Source organism: Octopus sinensis, linkage group LG6, assembly GCF_006345805.1.
Source record: "Octopus sinensis linkage group LG6, ASM634580v1, whole genome shotgun sequence".
Classification (NCBI taxonomy): domain Eukaryota; kingdom Metazoa; phylum Mollusca; class Cephalopoda; order Octopoda; family Octopodidae; genus Octopus; species Octopus sinensis.
The window spans coordinates 56837620-56857423 of NC_043002.1; the positions used below are offsets into that span (position 1 = coordinate 56837620).

The 19804-nt window shown below is 35.2% G+C and overlaps 1 protein-coding gene across 1 annotated transcript in view; it reads left to right on the forward strand.

Moving 5' to 3' along the window:
- Positions 1–19804, forward strand: part of LOC115213239 (uncharacterized serine-rich protein C215.13) — a 45513-nt gene that overhangs the window by 21614 nt on the left and 4095 nt on the right. The window contains exon 5 of the mRNA XM_029782174.2: positions 19662–19728. Within this exon, the coding sequence (XP_029638034.2) occupies positions 19662–19728 (67 nt within the window). The remainder of the gene's footprint in view (positions 1–19661; positions 19729–19804) is intronic.

Genomic DNA, 19804 nt, shown 5'->3' on the forward strand with positions numbered 1-19804 from the left:
TGTATTTACAAAGCCATGAAGCACAAAAGGAAAACCTAAAATCTAGATAGGAAAACATTAGTGGACATGTCCATACTGAACAGAATTACCCACAACAAATAAACTGCAATGGATAACACAAAGCGTGTCCACAAATAATGTGCATGTCACACACATAGCATGAACATGTAACAGTTGATATATCTAACTATTTAAATTCTGCCAATAAAGTCTACAATAAGTCACAGATGTCTACAGCAAAAGAGTCTGTTGCACTCACCATCCTGAAGATGTAGCTGAGAAAGTTTTCAAAATATCGATTTAGGAACTTTTCCAAAGGAATAACAAGGGCCTTGTACAAAAATATTGGAAAACAAGAAAGGTCTTGATGAAAATAGATAAAATTAGAGGAGTCATGTTTTCTGTGTGTGTGTGTGTGTGTGTGGCAGTAAAGATTATAAATAAGCAGCAGTACTTTTTGTTTGGAGTTTCTTGCAACAGTTGTTCTGCACCAAGTATGAGGCACTCTCTTCCTTGTCAATCTCGCCACCAGAAATGCTGTGAACCAGTGATTGGCCTGTTGGATGCCTGTACCCAACATTTCTTATGGTTCACTAAATGTGATATATAATGTGTATATTTATGTGTGTGTGTGTGTATTTATGAGAGAGAGAAAAAGAAAGCTGTATATGAATGTGTATGAGTATACAATGGTGTAAATGTATATGTGTGTATATACATATATATATATATATATATATATATATGTATATGTATATATATATATGATATGTATATAAGTATGTGTGTCTGTGTGTGTATGTTTTAAATACATGACTGCATTCAAGGTTTTAGATGTTTTTTATTTTCTTTTTTCTTCTTTACTGTTTGGAACAATAAATTTCCTAAATTCATATTCGATGTTTCCAGACTTTCTCAGTTTTGGTTTCAGGAATTAAATATATTTGACATTTGTGTTAGTTTCTTAAACTCTGAAAATTTCGAAACGTTGAATATGAATTTAGGAATTTGATTATTCCTAAGCTAATGGTTAAAAAAAGCAAAACTTAGAACATGCAAAAAGTCCAAAATCAAAAAAATAACTTTTGAACACAGTTGGGTATTTAATGAAACTTGTGTGTGTAATTGTCTGATTGTTTAGCAGCACTATTTCACTGCCCTCTTTCAATTACATCGTTAACCCATTAATTACATCAAGCTACTCAGTTACTAAATTATTGTTGTAAGTTCAGATGGGAATTTTACTGGCTGTTAATAGTATAATGTAAATTTTGTATCATGGGTATTGACTCCATTTCTGTATTGTTGGGAGTGGTGGGCATGTATAGGTTAAACCTAATAATTTGTACCGACAAGTAAAATGGTCAGGTTAGCCTGGCAAAGTCTAAATAAAGTCATGTCTAGTGTAATTTTTTTTTTCTAATATTTACATAACTAACAAAGTTATTCCTTTAGTAATAAACCCAGTGAAATTCTATCATGCGTGACATTCAAATTTTAAAAATATAATAATAATAATTATAATGATAATAATGCAAAAATATGTCAGCCATTTTAATCCAAAAGAAATTACAAGACAGCTAAATATGTTATTTTGATATATGTCATCATGTAGCGTTCGAAACCTGTGGCAAGCAACATGACCTTTTTCAGGACATTTCCTTTTAATTTATTTCTTCATTCCAAGGGAAAGTAAAAAAAAAAAATGATTAAAAAATATATATAAAGACAAAGATTTGGTGGCGTTACAGGTATTGTTTAATATCCCATTAAATATTAATACCATTGTTTTTTATCTCTTTGGGCTAGTTATTTTTTTTTCTCCCAATCCCCTCTGTCCCTTCCACCCCCTTATTATGGTCACTCACCAATATTGTCTCTAAATTTGCTCTGAAATTCAACGATAGTCTAATTGGCAGCTGTGCAATGATTTCTAAGAGTTTATTTCTGAAAAAAAAAATTCGGTTTCTGTGTTAATCCATTTGGGATATTATGGCCAAGTCATTTCAGAGTTTATTTTTTGACATTGGTGTCATTTTTATTATCTCCCTCTGTCTTTACACCCGCCTGCCCCTCCACAATTCTATGTACCCCCACCCCGACCCATTAAATGCCGACATGCTACACCTCAACATACACAAACAACACACCAAACACGCAGCATTGTTTCCAGGTAATTTCCAAATGTAAACAACGACGTCCTGTGTCCGGGACTTGAGGACATAAATTTGAAACACTTTTATTACTGACTGAGGGGAAGATAACTCTGCATGAGAAATCCACTGAGCTGCAGACATGGTGTGTGGCTGTTGTTGCTTGATACAAAAAGTTTTAAAAATAATAAATGAAAAAAATAATACAAAATGAAAGAAAAAAAAGAGAAAGAAGAAACAAAACAAAACAAAAAAAAAAAACTCTTCAGATATGACAAAACCTGTTACTTCCACCATTCCTTCTTCATCCTAAGGTTCTTGCCGCTCATATAATTGGCACCTTTTTACAAAAACAAAAAAATGCTCAAGTCATTTTCCAAAATGAACTATTATTTTTCATGTGTCAAATTTTGAATACATTACACATTTTCATCAGATAGCCTTTGCGCTACTGATTGGGGCAGTATGTTTATATTGCTGGTATTTCGTGATAAACGGATGGATGAATGTGTTCACATTTCTTGAAATACCAAATAATAATAATAATAAAAAAAATTTGAAAAAAATAAAACTGGAACAAAAAAATACATAGGTCTGAAAAAATGTATAAATTGTAATATATACAAAATAAGATTCTTATATAAAGAGTTTTCTCTTTTTTTTTTTTTTTATATATATATATTCTTGAAAGATCTCTCCTGAGGATATTTAGTGATGTTTGCAAGTAACAGTAAATTGATTTTTCATAAGTGTTGTTTTTGTTGTTTATTTACTTGACTGCGCCCATTTGTCTTTCTGATAATGTCCAACTCCCTTCTCTATGAAAATAACATGTGGCCCGAATGTGGAAGAGGGACTAATCCCCCACTCCCCTCCTACCTTACAAACCACCCTGACTCCTAATATTTCTTTCCTGATCCCTCACATTAAAAAAATGTTAATCATGCTCAACTCAATCTGATATTTTTAATTGATTTTTGTTGCTAATTAGTGAAAGAAAAAAAATTAATGCTGTTCATTTTGTAAATGCTCCCCCTCAACAGCCTGAGAAATGATAAATAATTTTGCCTCCTTTTGCATTAAAATTAGTCCCTCGTTCATTGTATGGAGAAAAAAAAATTGTGAATAAGGGCTTGGATATTGCTCCTAATCCTTTAGCATTCAGATTTCTTTGTCAAGTATAATGCTTATTTTATTCACATTGTTTTGAATTAGTCCTGCATTATCTCATAGCTGTGAGATTTCTGTGATGTGACTCTTTACTTTGGGAATGATATTGTAGGGTAGGTGTAAGATGGTGGATCTGACTGGTTTGAACATAGAGGGGGGTAGAGTATTTTAGGCTGGATATGGCTGCTTTGAATGCTAAAGGTTTTAAAGAAAAGATGTTTGTAAAGAATGTGTATTGAAAAATTAATTGAAAAGCAGGGTTGTTTAGTTTGATAAAGTTTCACATTATTTTTTAGGGGAGGGAGAACATAAGAAATTGCTTAACTGTTACTCATATCTTTAATTTCTTAAACTTGGAACCAAGTATATACCCAATAGTAAATAAAAGAATCAATTATAAATGAGTCACTAACTTAAAGCCAATATTTCATAAACAGGGTTGAGAAGGGAGTAGAATAAGTTAAGAGAAAAATATACAAAATTAAAATATTGTCAAATTGCTCCTCTGTTGTTCACAAAACACAGGATTTGTCTAAATCTTGTTCTCAACCATTTTTTACCTATGGACCCCTTTGATTCCTATTTTACTTGGATGGACCATCATTTACTTGCAAAAACCAATATCAGGTACAATCTAGAGGAATAATAATGCAGTATTTCTCTGATAAGCTGTTACTTCTAATTGGCAAATGCATCAATCTAGAGATTAAACCCTTCAGCATTCACATTACCCTGTCAAATCTAATCTTTAGTTACACACATTATTTTGAATTAATCACGCATTATCTCATAGCTTTGACATTTTGATGATGTGATTGTTTATTTTTAGGATGATATTGTAGGGTAGGTGTGAGAGGCTGGATCTAGCCAGTTTGAACATAAAACAGTTGGGATATCTGGGCTGGATATGGTCGGTTTGAATGCTAAAAAGTTAAAACACCATTTAGAGGATTGATGCATAACCTTCAAAATTTAAATTCATAGGTGCAGGTGTGTCTTCGTGGTAAAAGTTTGCTTCCCAACATCCTGGTTCTGAGTTCAGTTCCACTGTGTAGCACATTGGGCAAGTGTCATCTACTATAACCTTGGTCCAACCAAAGCCTTGTGAGTGAATTTGTTACACAGAAACTGACGTATATGTGCATGTCTATATATCTGTATGACTACCTACCACTGCTTGACAACTGGTGTTGGTTTGTTTACATCCATATAACTTTGTTTGACAAAAGAGACTGATAGAATAAGTAACAGGTTTTAATAAAAAAAGAGTACTGGGGTTGATCAACTAAAATCTCTCTGAGGCAGTGCCCCAGCATGGACACAGTCCAATGACTGAAACAAGTAGAAGATAAAGATAAATATGTAATGTATGATCAGTTAAAACAATTGTGAAAAGCAACATATTTGAGGTAAAAGCAGAAATGCATAAGTTTCATGAATAGTTTATATGTCTTGATCAACAGCTGTTTCATTAGGATAAACATCAAAATATATTTTTGTAATCCTACAGCTATAATTATGGGGACAACAGCTTACTTTAAGTTGAATCTCACTTATTTTGTTGTAGATCAACTATTTGCTGCATTATATAGAAATATCAATACTCTTTGATATTTTATTTCATTCACCTTGTTTTGTCACTGATCTGTTTTAATTTGATCACTGACCTTCATATTGCTTAGCAACCTGTATATGCTACAAGTGCTACTCAGTTGGGGTCAGGATTTCATTTCACTAGGATATTCATCTCTTAGATTAATACAAAAGAAAGAAGCAGTGTTATTATTGTCTTGATTACAAATGCAAATTTTAAAACCTCCATGATATTATCATTTTGTTGTTTGCTTTATGTGTTGTTCAAAGTCTCACCCAGAAACCTCAAGCAATAAGTTGCACATTTCAATACAGGAGTAATTTATTATTAAAAATTATATATTGTAGGGAAAAGTGACCAGATTCTGAGAAGTAAGATTCGTTCAAATTATTATTATTATTATTATTATATCGTCAGCACTGCCAGGCAAAATGCTTAGAGGCATTTCATTTTCTTCTTGTTCTGAGTTCAAACTCCGCCGAAGTCGACTTTGCCTTTCATCCTTTCAGGGTCAATAAAATAAGTACCAGTTGCACACTGGGGTTGATGTAATCGACTTAACCCCTCCCCCAAAATTGTTGCCCTAGCGGCAAAATTTTGAAAGCATTATTATTATTATTCGTAGGCGCAGGAGTGGCTATGTGGTAAGTAGCTTGCTTACCAACCACATGGTTCCGGGTTCAGTCCCACTGCGTGGCACCTTGGGCAAGTGTCTTCTACTATAGTCTCTAGCCGACCAAAGCCTTGTGAGTGGATTTGGTGGACGGAAACTGAAAGAAGCCCATCATATATATGTATATATATATGTGTGTGTGTGTTTGTCTCCCCAATATCGCTTGACAACCAATGCTGATGTGTTTACGACCCTGTAACATAGCGGTTCGGCAAAAGAGACCAATAGAATAAGTACTAGGCTTACAAAGAATAAGTCCTAGGGTCGATTTGCTCGACTAAAAGGTGGTGCTCCAGCATGGCCGCAGTCAAATGACTGAAACAAGTAAGTAAAGAGTGTCTGGTAGAAAGTACTTGACAAACAAAATATATTCTATCTCCAGGATACCAATCAAAGGTCAAAGTGCTAATCCTCGATGATATTATTATTACTATTCGGTGACGAATTGGCAAGAGTCATTGACACATCAGACAAAACTGCTTAGTGGCATTTGTTTCGGCTTGGTACATTCTGAGTTCAAGGCCAACTGTGGTCAGTTTTACTGGTCATCCTTTGGTGTGAAGAGGGGGTCACTAAAATAAAATATTAGTCAAGTATTGATGCTGATGTAATCAGTTATTCCTCCTTCTTCTAAAACTGCTGGGCTGGTACCAAAATTAGAAACATTAAAGGTAGTGAATTGGCAGGTTTGTTAGCATGTTGGACAAAATGCTTTGTGGCATATCTTCTTGCCCTTTCCATTCGGAGTTCAAATGCTGCTGAAGTTGACTTTGGCTTTTTAGGGGTTGATAAAATAAGTACCAGTTGAGCGCTAGGGTTGATGTAATCAACTTCCTCATTCCCTCAAATTTGCAGGCCTAGTACCAAAATTAGAAAGAATTATTATCTGTGACCACTGATAGAAAATATTCTGCAAGCATAAGTGCAGGTGTGGCTGTGTGGTAAGAAGCTTGCTTCCCAACCACATGGTTCTGGGTTCAGTCCCACTGCATGGCACCTTGGGCAAGTGTCTGCTATTATAGCCTTGGGCCAACCAAAGCCTTGTGAGTGGATTTAGTAGCTGGAAACTGAAAGAAGCCTGTTGTGTCTATATATATATATATATACATATTCTTTTATTCTTTTACTTGTTTGTCATTTGACTGCAGCCATGCTGGAGCACCACCTTTAGTTGAGCAAATTGACCCCAGGACTTATTCTTTGTAAGCCTAGTACTTTTTCTATCAGTCTCATTTGCCGAACTGCTAAGTTACAGGGACGTAAACACACCAGCATCGGTTGCCAAGCGATGTTGGGGGCACAAATACAGACACACACACACACACACTTATATATATACATATGACGGGCTTCTTTCAGTTTCTGTCTACCAAATCCACTCACAAGGCTTTGGTTGGCCTGTGGCTATAGTAGAAGACATTTGCCCAAGATTCCACACAGTGGGACTGAACCCGTAACCATGTATACAATATATAATATATATATATATATATATAATAAAACTATTAGGGAATATATCCAAATTTACAGGACTGTTAAGTTATGGGGGATGTAAACACACCAACACCAGTTGTCAAGTGATAGTGGGTGGACAAACATAGACACACAAATACATATATATATATATATATATATATATATAATAAAATATTATTTGAGACAAAACCACTATTTTGCAAAACAACACAGGAAAGACTTAATCAATACATAAAATTTATAAATAGTAAAAAATAAAATTAAAAAAATTTAATATTTTTTACTATTTATTAATTTTTTACTTTTTATTTTTTACTATTTATTAATTTTATGTATTGATTAAGTCTTTCCTTGTTTGTTTTGCAAAATATGTGTTTTGTCTCAATAATATTTTATATATATATATATATATATATATATATATATATATATGTATTTGTGTGTCTATGTTTGTCCACCCACTATCACTTGACAACTGGTGTTGGTGTGTTTACATCCCCCATAACTTAACAGTTTGGCAAAAGAGACTGGTAAAATAAGTACTGGGTTTACAAGGAATAAGTCCTGGGGTTGATTCATTTAACTAAAGATGATGCTCTAGCATGGCCACAGTCAAATGATTGAAGCAAATAAAAGAGTAAAAGAAACAAAATATGTCTCATCTTCAGGATAGTGATGAAAAAAATCTACTAAATTGTAAAAGCTGTTTAAAAACCCATTTCTTTAGACTGATTTCAAGAAATCTGTTAGGACAATCATGTACAATCTTTCAGTTAAATGTTTAATTCAATGAAATAATTATTGCTGTCATCAATATTATTAGAGGCTCAACTGAGAGAAAAATCAACAAATATTAAGTTTGAAAAGTGGGATTAATGGTGTCGAGAGAGTCTGTCGAGTTAAATGCAGGTTTGAAAGTACATTTAAACACACTCACTCTTTGGATAACCATGTGTGTATATGTATGTTTGTATTTGTATATGTGTGTGTGTGTGTGTGTATATATATATATATATATATATATATTATTATATATATGTATGTATTGGTATTCCAGCATGATGGCAGCTTTCAAGCTGAAACGAGTTGAAGAGTTTAAGAGATTATGTCTATGTATATTTGTGTGTGTGTGTGTGTGTGTGTGTATACACACACACACACACACAATGTATATGTATATATACTTTTACTTGTTTCAGTCATTTGACTGTGGCCATGCTGGAGCACCATCTTTAGTCGAACAAATTGACCCCAGAACTTACTCTTTGTAAGCCTAATACTAATTCTGTTAGTATTTTTGCCGAACCACTAAGTTATGGGGATGTAAACACACCAGCATTGGTGGGGAGACACATACATATGTATTTGATGGGCTTCTTTCAGTTTATGTCTGCCAACCCTCTCGCAAGGCTTTTGTCAACCTGAGGCTATAGTAGAAGACACATGCCCAAGGTGCCACGCAGTGGGACTGAACCGGGAACCATGTGGTTGGGAAGCAAGCTTATTACCACACAGCCACTCCTGTACCTATAGACATTTACCCAATTGCCATGCAGTGGGACTGAACCCAGAACCATGTGGTTGGGAAGCAAGCTTCTTACCACACAGCTACTCCTGCACCGATAAATCAGTGTATTTGTTTATTATTAATAATCAGTAGAGGTTAGAGAGAGACTTGAGGTTGGGAGTTTCATTCATTGGCACTCATCAAAAGTTTGATAAATGCCTGCTCTTGAGTCACTTGGTAAATTCTGCAAATTATTATTAGTGAAAAAAGAAAAAAAAAAGTTTACATATTCGTGTTTTGAGTTCATCACCAAACCTATATATGAATCTGTATGTGTGGTGTACCTGTAGCTATGTATGCATTTGTACATATCTTATATATTATGTAAATGTGTGTGTGTATATATTGTGAATATAGATATGTATCATCGTCAATTTAATGTCAACTTTACCATGCTGGCATGGGTCAGATGGAGTTAATTTCTACAGACTGATATCCTTCCTGTTGCCAACACTCATCTGTTTCCAAGCAAGATATTTTCCCCGTGGTTAGGAATGCTTTCTACAGAGTGTTGGGAGTAAACAACACTGTTTGTATGGCAGGGACACTCATTTATGACTGTCATGTGATCTCAAGATCACATGACACAAACATACACAGATGAACACTTATATGCATGCATGTGTATTCGCACATACATGCATACTCACATAAGCATACACACACACACACCTGGCTCATTCTATATATGTATATGCTTATCCATATATATAAATCAATAGATTTTAAAACAAGTTCTCCATTCGAACTCCTCTATACTGATGACCTTGTTGTTAAAGCTGAAAAAGTAGCAGAATTAGAAAAGAAATTCCTGGTGTGGAATCAAATCTTGGAATTGGAGGGCCTTGAGTTTAATTTGGAAAATACCACAGTCCTTGTAAGCAGGGAAACAAACCATATGTTTATCCATTCATGAAAATGACTCTTTTTGATTTGTAGGAAAGGTGTAAGTAGTAATTCCATATGGTGTATTTAGTGCAAACCATGGATACACAATACACGCCATAGAATCACTGGAAGATTAACAGAGAAAGTGGACTTCGATGCACAGGGACAACAAACATATGTCCAGGAGGCTCCTTTAAGGTTGTAGGTAATTTATCTAACTCATAGGTGACGAAATTAGCTGTGGGAGAGGATTCTCTGCAAATATAGTTGCTAAAATAGGATGGGGAAAGTGTCTTAAAGGGTTACTTATTGACCTCACTGGAGCCTTTGCCATGTAAAAAGCATCCGGTGTGCTTTTGTAAAGTGGGTGGCAGAAGGAAGGACATCCATCCATAGACACCATGCCAAAGCAGACATTGGAGGGCAACACAGCCCTTGGGCAAGTTGGATCATGTTGAACCATCCAACTGATCCTGGCATGGAGCAACAGATGTGAAACAGTGATGATGTGTTTGATGATATCTGCATAGAGGTAGATGGAGCTGTGTGATTGAGAAGCTTGCTTCTGAGACATGTTGTCTCCTGTTCAGTCCCACTGTGTAGCATCTGAAGACAAGTATTGTCCACTGTAGTCCTGGGTCTACCAAAGCCTTGTGAGTAGATACGGTAGATGGAAACTGAAAGTAGACTCGTGTGTGTGTCCTTGTCCTGACATCACATGATGATCATATCTATGGAGAAACATTTGTAGTCAAGATGGAAATATTACCTGGGTAAGGGCATCCGACTGTAGTAAAACCTTCATCAAACCTCATCTGATCCATTCAGGCATAGAAACTGGCTGCTGGAATGATGATGATGATGATACATACATCATTATACATACATCAGTCATGATGTATGTATAATGACTGAAACAGGTGAAAGAGAAACTATTTATAATATGTATCTTGTGTGTGTGTAAAAAGTACTCAATCCACTCTGCAAAGTGGTTGATGTTAGGAAGGGCATCCAGCCATAAAAACTATGCCAAAGCAGAGAGTTGGAACTTGGCTAAATCCTCTAGCTTACCAGCTCCTTACAAATCCTTCAACCCATTCCCAGCATGGAAGATGGACTTTAAATGATGATGAGGATGATGATATATAATATTTCTATGTATCATCATCATTGAGCACCCCATTTCCATGCTGGTATGGGTTGAACGGTTTGATAAAACCTGGCAGGTTGCAGGGTCGCTTCAAGCTCATGTATCCAAGTGTTGTGTGTGTTTATCAATACCTTAGATCCTCGAGTATAATCCGCATTTTCCCCCCACAATTTAAAGGTCAAAATCCCTAGTGCGTACTATACACGAGGTTAAAAATGAAAAATATTTTCTAAGCAATGTCCGAGTCCCTATTTGTTGTCTGGCAATATTTATTCAGACGCATTTTGTGATGTTGGGTGCGAAAATACCTTAAGCTAAGCCTGAAAGCAATGAAGTCATAAAAGAATCATCCATAACTTGCAGTAAGCAACATTTATTAAACATTATTACTGTTATTACAGTTATTTCTTTATTTTCTGCAAACAAAATGCACAAAAAAGCTACACGTTTGCATTATGTTATATATACAATAATAATAAAGGACGTTACCGTATATATTTTTACAAACCAAGGACATTATATAGACCTCCTTGACTCAAGTTAGAGAAGGGGTGCGTATTATACACAAGGTTTAGGTTTTTCAGAAGTACAGCCCCCTAAAAATCCCCTGGGTATTATACTCAAGGGCGGACTATACTTGAGGATTTACAGTATTTGCTTTTATGGTAGATTGTATATTAAAGAAGAATCTAACATGAGATGGAAGGATGACACAGTACTTTTTAGTAGAGTAGATATTTATTAATTTTTACAAGGAAAGTTTTCACTCATTCATTGTCATCAGTCCTGATGACAAGTATGCCAAAACTTCAAAGTCACTGTCAACCTTTTCCTTGTAAAAATTAATGTGTGTGTGTGTTTTTAGTTTGCCCTGTCATCATTGACAATGACCAAGGACATCACATAGAAGACTGGACACAATGTGTCCACCTGTGGCCAATCAGTCCGATGGATACTTGGAAGGCCCTGCAGGTTGGGCACTTGTGGTCTGTTGGGACTGAAGGCAAGGGGTTGGCTTTGGACTTGTGTAGTTTGCATTTTCTTTGTGCCTTTGTAATTCTGTTCTGTTTGTAGGTGGTAGCACCTCTGTTAGCGCAACTTTGCCAGGCAGGGCAGTCTTGTGCTTGTGTTTCCCAGGGGCTGATCCCAAAGCCCTTCATTGAGGCTTTCAGTGTGTCCTTGAAGCCTCACTGAAAAGCTTTGAGGTCAATCCCCAATACCTGTTAAACACAAATGCTTCATGTGTATTTTAATGTATTCATATATGTATTACTTACTTAGGTCTGTCATGATCCTTAGGAGTAATAAAGATGGAACTTAACCTGGTTTCCATGATATATAAGTGAATGAGATTACCACACTCCCCCTGAATGGGATGCTAGTCCATCACAGGGTTAACTTCCCAAGTATTGCTGGAACTCATTTAACTGCTCAGTGGGCTGAAGTAACATGGAATGAAGTGTTTTGCACAGGAATGCAACATAATATCAGGTTGGGGAATTGAAACCACAATCTTGTGATCATGAATGCCATAGGCCACATCTTCACATGTATCTGTATACATATAGAAAATACTTGTTTGAATATATATATATATATATACACACAACTGATTTATTGTGAGAGGACGGTAATGGAAAGAGTAACAGATAAGATGGATGAGGTTTGTATAAAAGAGTCATTTTTTGCCTCTGAGAGTTCAGCTTCGAGCCTTTTTTAAAGTCTTTTGCAGTATTTCTTACTTAAAAAGTTACATCCATTTTGGGGTTTGGGCACAACTAATAAAGAAACAATCGATATTTTGACAAGGGGCCACAACAATTGGTAACATATTCCACTCACTTTGGTAGCCATGGCAGAAAGAGTGCTTTAAAAGGGGGTGGTTAGTGACTGGGACATTCACCCACTCCTCTCCACCTCGCTCTTGATGCCCCCCTCCCCACAGCTTCTATGATGCTTTCACTGTTCATCCTCTGCTTCACCATCTCTATGACACCTCCAACCTCTTTTTCTCTCTGACCTACCCCTTTTATGCTCTCTCCTCCTATACTCTCCACTCATATTCACCCTTATAACGTGGGGTAGCACTGGGTTCTCCTGTTCAACCTACCCTATCACTTTTATTATTCTGTTCCTATCCTCCTCACTAACCCTTGACACTACCACCACCCTTTCCATTCCCTGCTCCCTCCCCTCACAGTGTCTACCCTGTTACTCACACAGCCTTATTTCCCTTCCCTTCCTCTCTTCCTTTGATCCTTGGAACTTTTTAGCTTCAGGAGTCACAAAACAACCTCACTAGTACTCTGTGAAAAAAATACATGCTGCACACTTTGTAAAGGAGGGGTTTGGCAAATTGTATAGAAATAATGCAGGTTTGACAGAACTGTTCAGTATTGCTGGAGACATGACAAACTCTCTAGTGCTGGTGTATGAAAGAAATGCTCCTAATTCATACTGTGTATAGTGATTGATGTTAAGAAAGGCTTCCAGCTATAGCAACCAAAACTAAGACATTGGGGCACGACACAGTCCCTTCTAAGTGTCAGATCCTGATGAACTGTTCCAACCCATACCAACCTAGAAAGGGGACATAAAATGATGTTGAGTTACCAAAATGATAAAATAAACCGTGGAAGAAGATATTTTCTTCCCCGATGAAACTGAAATGTATTGATTTTTCTTTAGAAATTGTTTGAAAAGGGAGACATATTTGAATCAGATAAGAATTGGCAGTTTGCCCCAAAGTGTAAATTGAAGTTGTTCATTTTTAAAACCTCCTGATTTTGTAGCATCTTGAATTAAAGTCACTTTTTATTCAGCAGAGTCATGAACTGTTGCTAAATTTTGCTGTGTTGTTTCTGCAGCTCTAAAACCTTCCATTTCCTTCTAATACAGCCAAGAATTCTTGTCAAACTTTAAGACTGTGAAACATCTCCTTTACTTGTCTACAGTCCAGTATGATTTGCTGCTGTGCCAATGTTAAATCTATTTCTGCCTTTTTTGATAGATTTCCTCCTTTCTTTTATTCCTGAAACTTCTATCATAACCCTTTTAGTTTTCAAGCTTATGTATTGATTAGAGAGAGAGAATAAAATCTATTCCTCTAATACTTACAAGTATCTACTTAATTTGTGTTCTGTAGCTGTTTTAAATGGATGCTTCTAGTCTCTCTCTCTCTCTCTCTCTCTCATCATCATCATTTTAAACATCCTTTTTCCATACTGGCATCAGCTGGACAAATCTACAGGAGCTGCACCAGGTTCCAGTCTGTTTTGGCATGGTTTCTACAGCTAGATGCCATTCCTAATGCCAACCACTTTACAGAGTGTAGTGGGTGATTTTTACATGGCACCATCATCAGTCCTTTTTATGTGGCACCATCACCAGCCTTTTTTCCATGGTACCAGCACCAACAGGGTCACAAAGTACCTTGGAAGACAAATACTAAATAATATTTTTAGTATGGTACCCTGTGTGAAACAAAAAGATTTTATCATTCAGCACCAATTTAAGTCATCAAAATAAATAAAAAAACAACTGACAAATGAATCAAAAGTACTTTTCATAAAATAACACATGATATTCTTCACATAATGAATAGAATTTATTCAGGTTTGCTATTGGCTGGCTCTTGTAATGAATTATTAATTATCACTTTATATTAAACGGTTTCGTCTCAAAATAAAATGTCAGTTACTTAAAATTAATTACAATAACAATTTGCAATTAATTGTAAATTAAATAATTAGGCAATTCCATTTTGATACATTTCAAACAAAACCTACATCTTAATTACAAGGCAAGGCAAAAAAACCTCCCATATTTTATGCAGCCAATAACGTTAGCCAGGTGCTAACAATGTCTACATGACATTAATGTTTTACCGTTTCTTCCCGTCCTTTTTCTTTCTTTACCATTATGGTTTAGACTAATGTATTACACTATTTATCGTAGAAACATCATAAATAGTGAATTTGAATTTTTTTTTTTTTTTGCTGCACTCTATCTTAATAACTCAGAATTTGTACGAAAGTTGTGTCATTAAAATACTGTTGCTTGCTTATAGAGATTGTGTCATTATAACATGATAATGTTAAGAAGAAATTTAAAATGATGTGGCAATAGAGAGTAATATTGTGTAAGAAGAGTTTGAAAAATACTTTAAGATGATGCAGTCCAAGCAGTCGAGTTTCATCATTTTTAAAACAAATTTTGACAGTTTGAGAGACCTTAAGGTGTTACAAATAGCTTAGCATTTGTAGCCTGGGGCTATAGTAGAAGACACTTGCCAAAGGTGCCACGTAATAGGACTGAACCCAGAACCATGTGATTGGGAAGCAATTTTTTTTTTCGTTTGTCTTGCGTCTTATGACTAATAAGGCCAGTTATTCAAAAACCGTCAACCATTTCATTTCCATTGTATATGTGACTACCCCTTCAGAGAAGCATAATCCCAGACATCTTACCCAGCCTCTCACACATCTTGGACATTTCACTCTCCTCGCCTATCACATTCAGACTGGAAATAACAATGGTTTTCCTGCCCATCTCGATCGTTTTGTCCTTTCTTTTGCTTTATTACTGGTTTCTGTATTCAATTTTGTTCATAGTGTGAGATTTTAATAATTAATTCTTTGTTGTGAGTTCACAATATTAGGTCGGCTGCTGCATGGGAAGAAACTATGCATTTGATTTTTCATGTGTTTTTTTTAACTTGCATCATAAATATTCACAATAGGTGCAGACATGGTTGTGTGGTAAGAAGCTTGCTTCTAAACCTCATGGTTCTGGGTTCAGTCCCACTGTGTGCCACCCTGGGTAAGGGTCTTCTAACATAGCTTCTGGCTGACCAAAACCTTGTGAGTGGATCTGGTAAATGGAAACTGAAAGAAGCCTGCCATGTATGTATGTGTGTGTGTGTGTGTACCACTGCTGCTGGTGTGTTTATGTCCCTGTAACCTAGTGGTTCTGTAAAAGAGACTGATAAAATAAGTACTAGGCTTTAGAAAAAAATATGCACTGGGGTTGATTCTTTCAACTAAAAGTTCTACAAGGTGGTGTTCCAGCATGGCCACAGTATAATGTCTGAAACAAGTAAAAGATAAAAGATAAAAAGAATGAATTTGAGATAATGAAATGGTAAGCAAAATAGTTTGGAAGCTTCTGTAATACAATACACAAGGTAATATTATGAAAGTAATTCATAGTCTTTGAAGATGGAGTCATTAGAAAGAGTTGAAACCACTGCATATAATCAATGTGTGCATGGTCTGACATTACAGCTGAAGGTTGTTGTCTTTTGTTGCATATGGCATAAGTATATTAGGTAAGGCAAAGTGAAAGACCAATTCATTGAGCAAAGTCATATTTGTACCATGTGCACTGCTGAGTGGCTCTAGTCTGAGGGGAGATGCACCAGCTTTTTATTACTGTAAGGAAAGGTTTCGAGAACATTCATTCAAGTTACTTAGCAGAAAACCTTGCATATTTCTTTTGAAGTTCACTGCATCAACTATAATAAATCAGCCAGTTCTGATTGGTTGAGCCATATTCACATAGATGTTAATGTTTTTTATGGTGACACAACGCCTTTTACAGCAGTATGGTAGATTGTAGCCCCAAGCTGGGAAAATCTGAAAACATTGAGCAGGAACTTTGCTACAATTTCTTACAAGATTTCTTTTGTATAGGGCAAAGAGTATCTTTATTATTAGATTTCTTTGAACTTGGTACAAATTAAACTTCTTTTTGATTGAATCTGTTTCGGTATATAACTAGTACTTTTATTATGTTATTAATTACCAAACTATGCAAGTTTAAGTTAGCAAGAGTGAAATATTTATGCTAAACCTAGGATTGAAACTATGTCACCCTGGTGCATTTATGCAACTCTTCTGCTGTGATATTCATGCTTTGGGATTAGTGAAAACTAGTAAAAACAAGCAGGACAGGTTTGAATTGCTACAGATCACTTCTTCCGGCCAATGTTTGTACATAAATTCTATATTTAAGAGATGAGGAATTATGTACATTATTTACATTTGACGGATATTTGTCCTCATCTTGTTTGTTGTTAACACAACATTTCGGCTGATATGCCCTCCAGCCTTCATAAGGTGTCTTGGGGAAATTTTGAACCTGGGTTCTCATTCTTAAGATATATTCCGATATTATTATTATTATTATTATTATTATTATACCCACGGGCATATGGCATAGTGGTTAAGAGCAAGGGCTACTAACCCCAAGATTCTGAGTTCGATTCCAAGCAGTGACCTGAATAATAATAATAATAATAATAGTAATAATAACAACAACAATATCAAAAAATACCTTAGGAATGAGAACCCATGTTTAAAATTTCTCTAAGACACCTGATGAAGGCTGGAGGGTAAACCAGCCGAAAAGCTGTGTTAACAACAAACAAGATGAGGACAAATATCCGTCAAATGTAAATAATGTTTGTACATCTACAAGAGAAACAGAACAATATTTAATTCTAGACACCAACTTATTGTCTGAGACCATCTGTCATTCTGTGATTCTAACTTCCAGTTTTAAAATGATCTTCTATCAAAATTTCATGTTAATTTATGTTCCAAACACCAAATTCATGGTGACAAAAGTTATTTTATGAAATTCACCATTTTTTTCTCAAAATGAATTGAAACAAAGACAGTGTTTTTCAACACAAATATGGTAACGAAAAGGTGAAGGTGAAACAACCAGGACAATTTTATTCAGTGGTTTAGCAATGACTGCAGTGAAAACCCACTACACATCTAAATTCCCAGTTCACAAGTTGAACAAAGCTTTGAGTCTTGTTTACAATCATAAAACTGCTCCCAGAGGCTGAAAGAAAATCTGTTTTGAGATTACAATTCTGACTTCCAGCTTAACGAGGTAGTTTCATGAATAATACTTTACTATTTTATTATGAGGAAACATTCATTTAAATTTCAGAATTACTCTTTGCTATATATATATATATATATATATATATATATATATATATACACACACACACACTCCCTCTCTCTCTACAATTGCCAATGTTCTATGTGGAAGGCTCGATAATTGTTGAGAGATTTCTCTCAACATGAAACCAGTAGTAGCCTGGTTAACACTCAGAGTAAATATATATATGTGTGTTCTTTTTTTATGAATGAAATATTTAGAATTAATATTATATTTAATTATTATAGGCAATGAGCAATGTACTATAGTGAATGAGTTTCTTGTAAATCAGACTGGCTTGCAACCATTTTACTTATCTGTCATGAAATATCAGAAGTTGTGAGTTCAAATCTTGTTTGTCTGTTGTTGGTTAACTTCCTGATATATGATAAATTTTTGCTTTATTTTTACCATTATTCAAATGGTTTGTGTGTCCCCCCCCCCACACACACACACACATACTTCACTTAGTTGCATTAACCCATTCGTTACTGTATTTTGAGCTGTGTTTCTTTCAATTACTTTAAATATAACAAAGAATCTATTGAAATAACTTAGTTATCATTCAGCTAGTATTAGGAACATAAATTGTGACTAAGGTTTGGTGGAAGATTTTTAACTTAAAACTTATGAAAACAAGGCATTTGCATGATGGAGCCAGAGCCTGTTTCAGCCAGGTTGGTATTGAAAGGGTTAAACTTGACAAAAAATCCCCCTCCCTTTCTTTTTTCTAATTTATTTTTGATGCTAAACAATTTTATCAAGATTACAATTAGAGTAATTTGTTTAGAATTTTGTTGGGGGAAAATAATATAAATGTATTTGTTATTTAGTTCTATATTTAAGAGATGAGGAATTATGTACATTATTTACATTTGACGGATATTTGTCTTCATCTTGTTTGTTGTTAACAGTGTTTCCGCTGATATACCCTCCAGCCTTTATCAGGTGTCTTGGGGAAATTTCGAACTTGGGTTCTCATTCCTAAGGTATTTTTCGATGTTGTTATTATTATTCAGGTCACTGCCTGGAATTGAACTCAGAATCTTGGGGTTAGTAGCCTGTGCTCTTAACCACTACGCCATATGCCCATGGGCATATGGTATAGTGGTTAAGAGCGGGCAAATGGTGTAGTGGTTAAGAGTGTGGGCTACTAGCCCTAAGATTCTGAGTTCAATTCCAGGCAGTGACCTTAATAATAATAACAATAATAATAATGATAATAATAATAATAATAATAACATCAAAAAATACCTTAAGAATGAGAACCCTGGTTCGAAATTTCCCCAAGACACTTCATGAAGGCTGGAGGGTATATCAGCCGAAACTTTGTGTTAACAACAAACAAAATGAGGACAAATATTCGTCAAATGTAAATAATGTATTTGTTATTGCTTGAGAGATCAAAGTGCTTCTTGTCTGGTTGTCTTCAAATGTTTTCTTTTTTATTGCTTTTACATTCTATCATGGAAATTAGTGCCATGTTTACACGAGCCCAGGTGAAGCCGACTGCATATGCAGATCTCGGTGTAGATCCCAATGGTAGTAGCAAAAATTGGAAGACACCTTTTCCATTTTGTTTCATCTTGAAAGGAATGTTTATGCTGGGAGCTAGTAAATACTTTAGTGAGAATGAAAAGGGTGGAGCACATTTGCAATGGTATTGTTTAGTAGTTGAAAGAACAGGGGTGGAGGTACGTTAATTTTGTGGAAGAAATAATGGTTTAATGCAGGATATCATCAAGATTAGAAGGCACAAACCTTCACACATACGTATCTTTTAATTGTTCAAACTTCCAATCTCACTTTAAATTAAAATGGACTCTCTCATCTCTGATAGCTGACCTCCAGGGTTCAACATATGTTTGAAGTCGTGGTTTTTATCTAACATTCAGTACGTAATAAATACAGTGACAAGTTTTGCTCTCCTTGGGGCTGTCTTTTCTTTTTCTTCATTTATTTTTTTTTTGTGTCAAAATTGTAAGTTTTCAATTTTATCTAATTTTTTTCTCCTTATTTTTTTTCTGTAGGGTTCAGTGAGTCCCCAAATCACTGCATCATCTCCTTTACTCAATGGAATAATACCGTCCCCCTCTGGTAAGTAGCAATCTGCACCAATTTAGCAGTTTCTCATCAAACTTTTTATCTCTAGTCATTATTTTATCACAAAGGG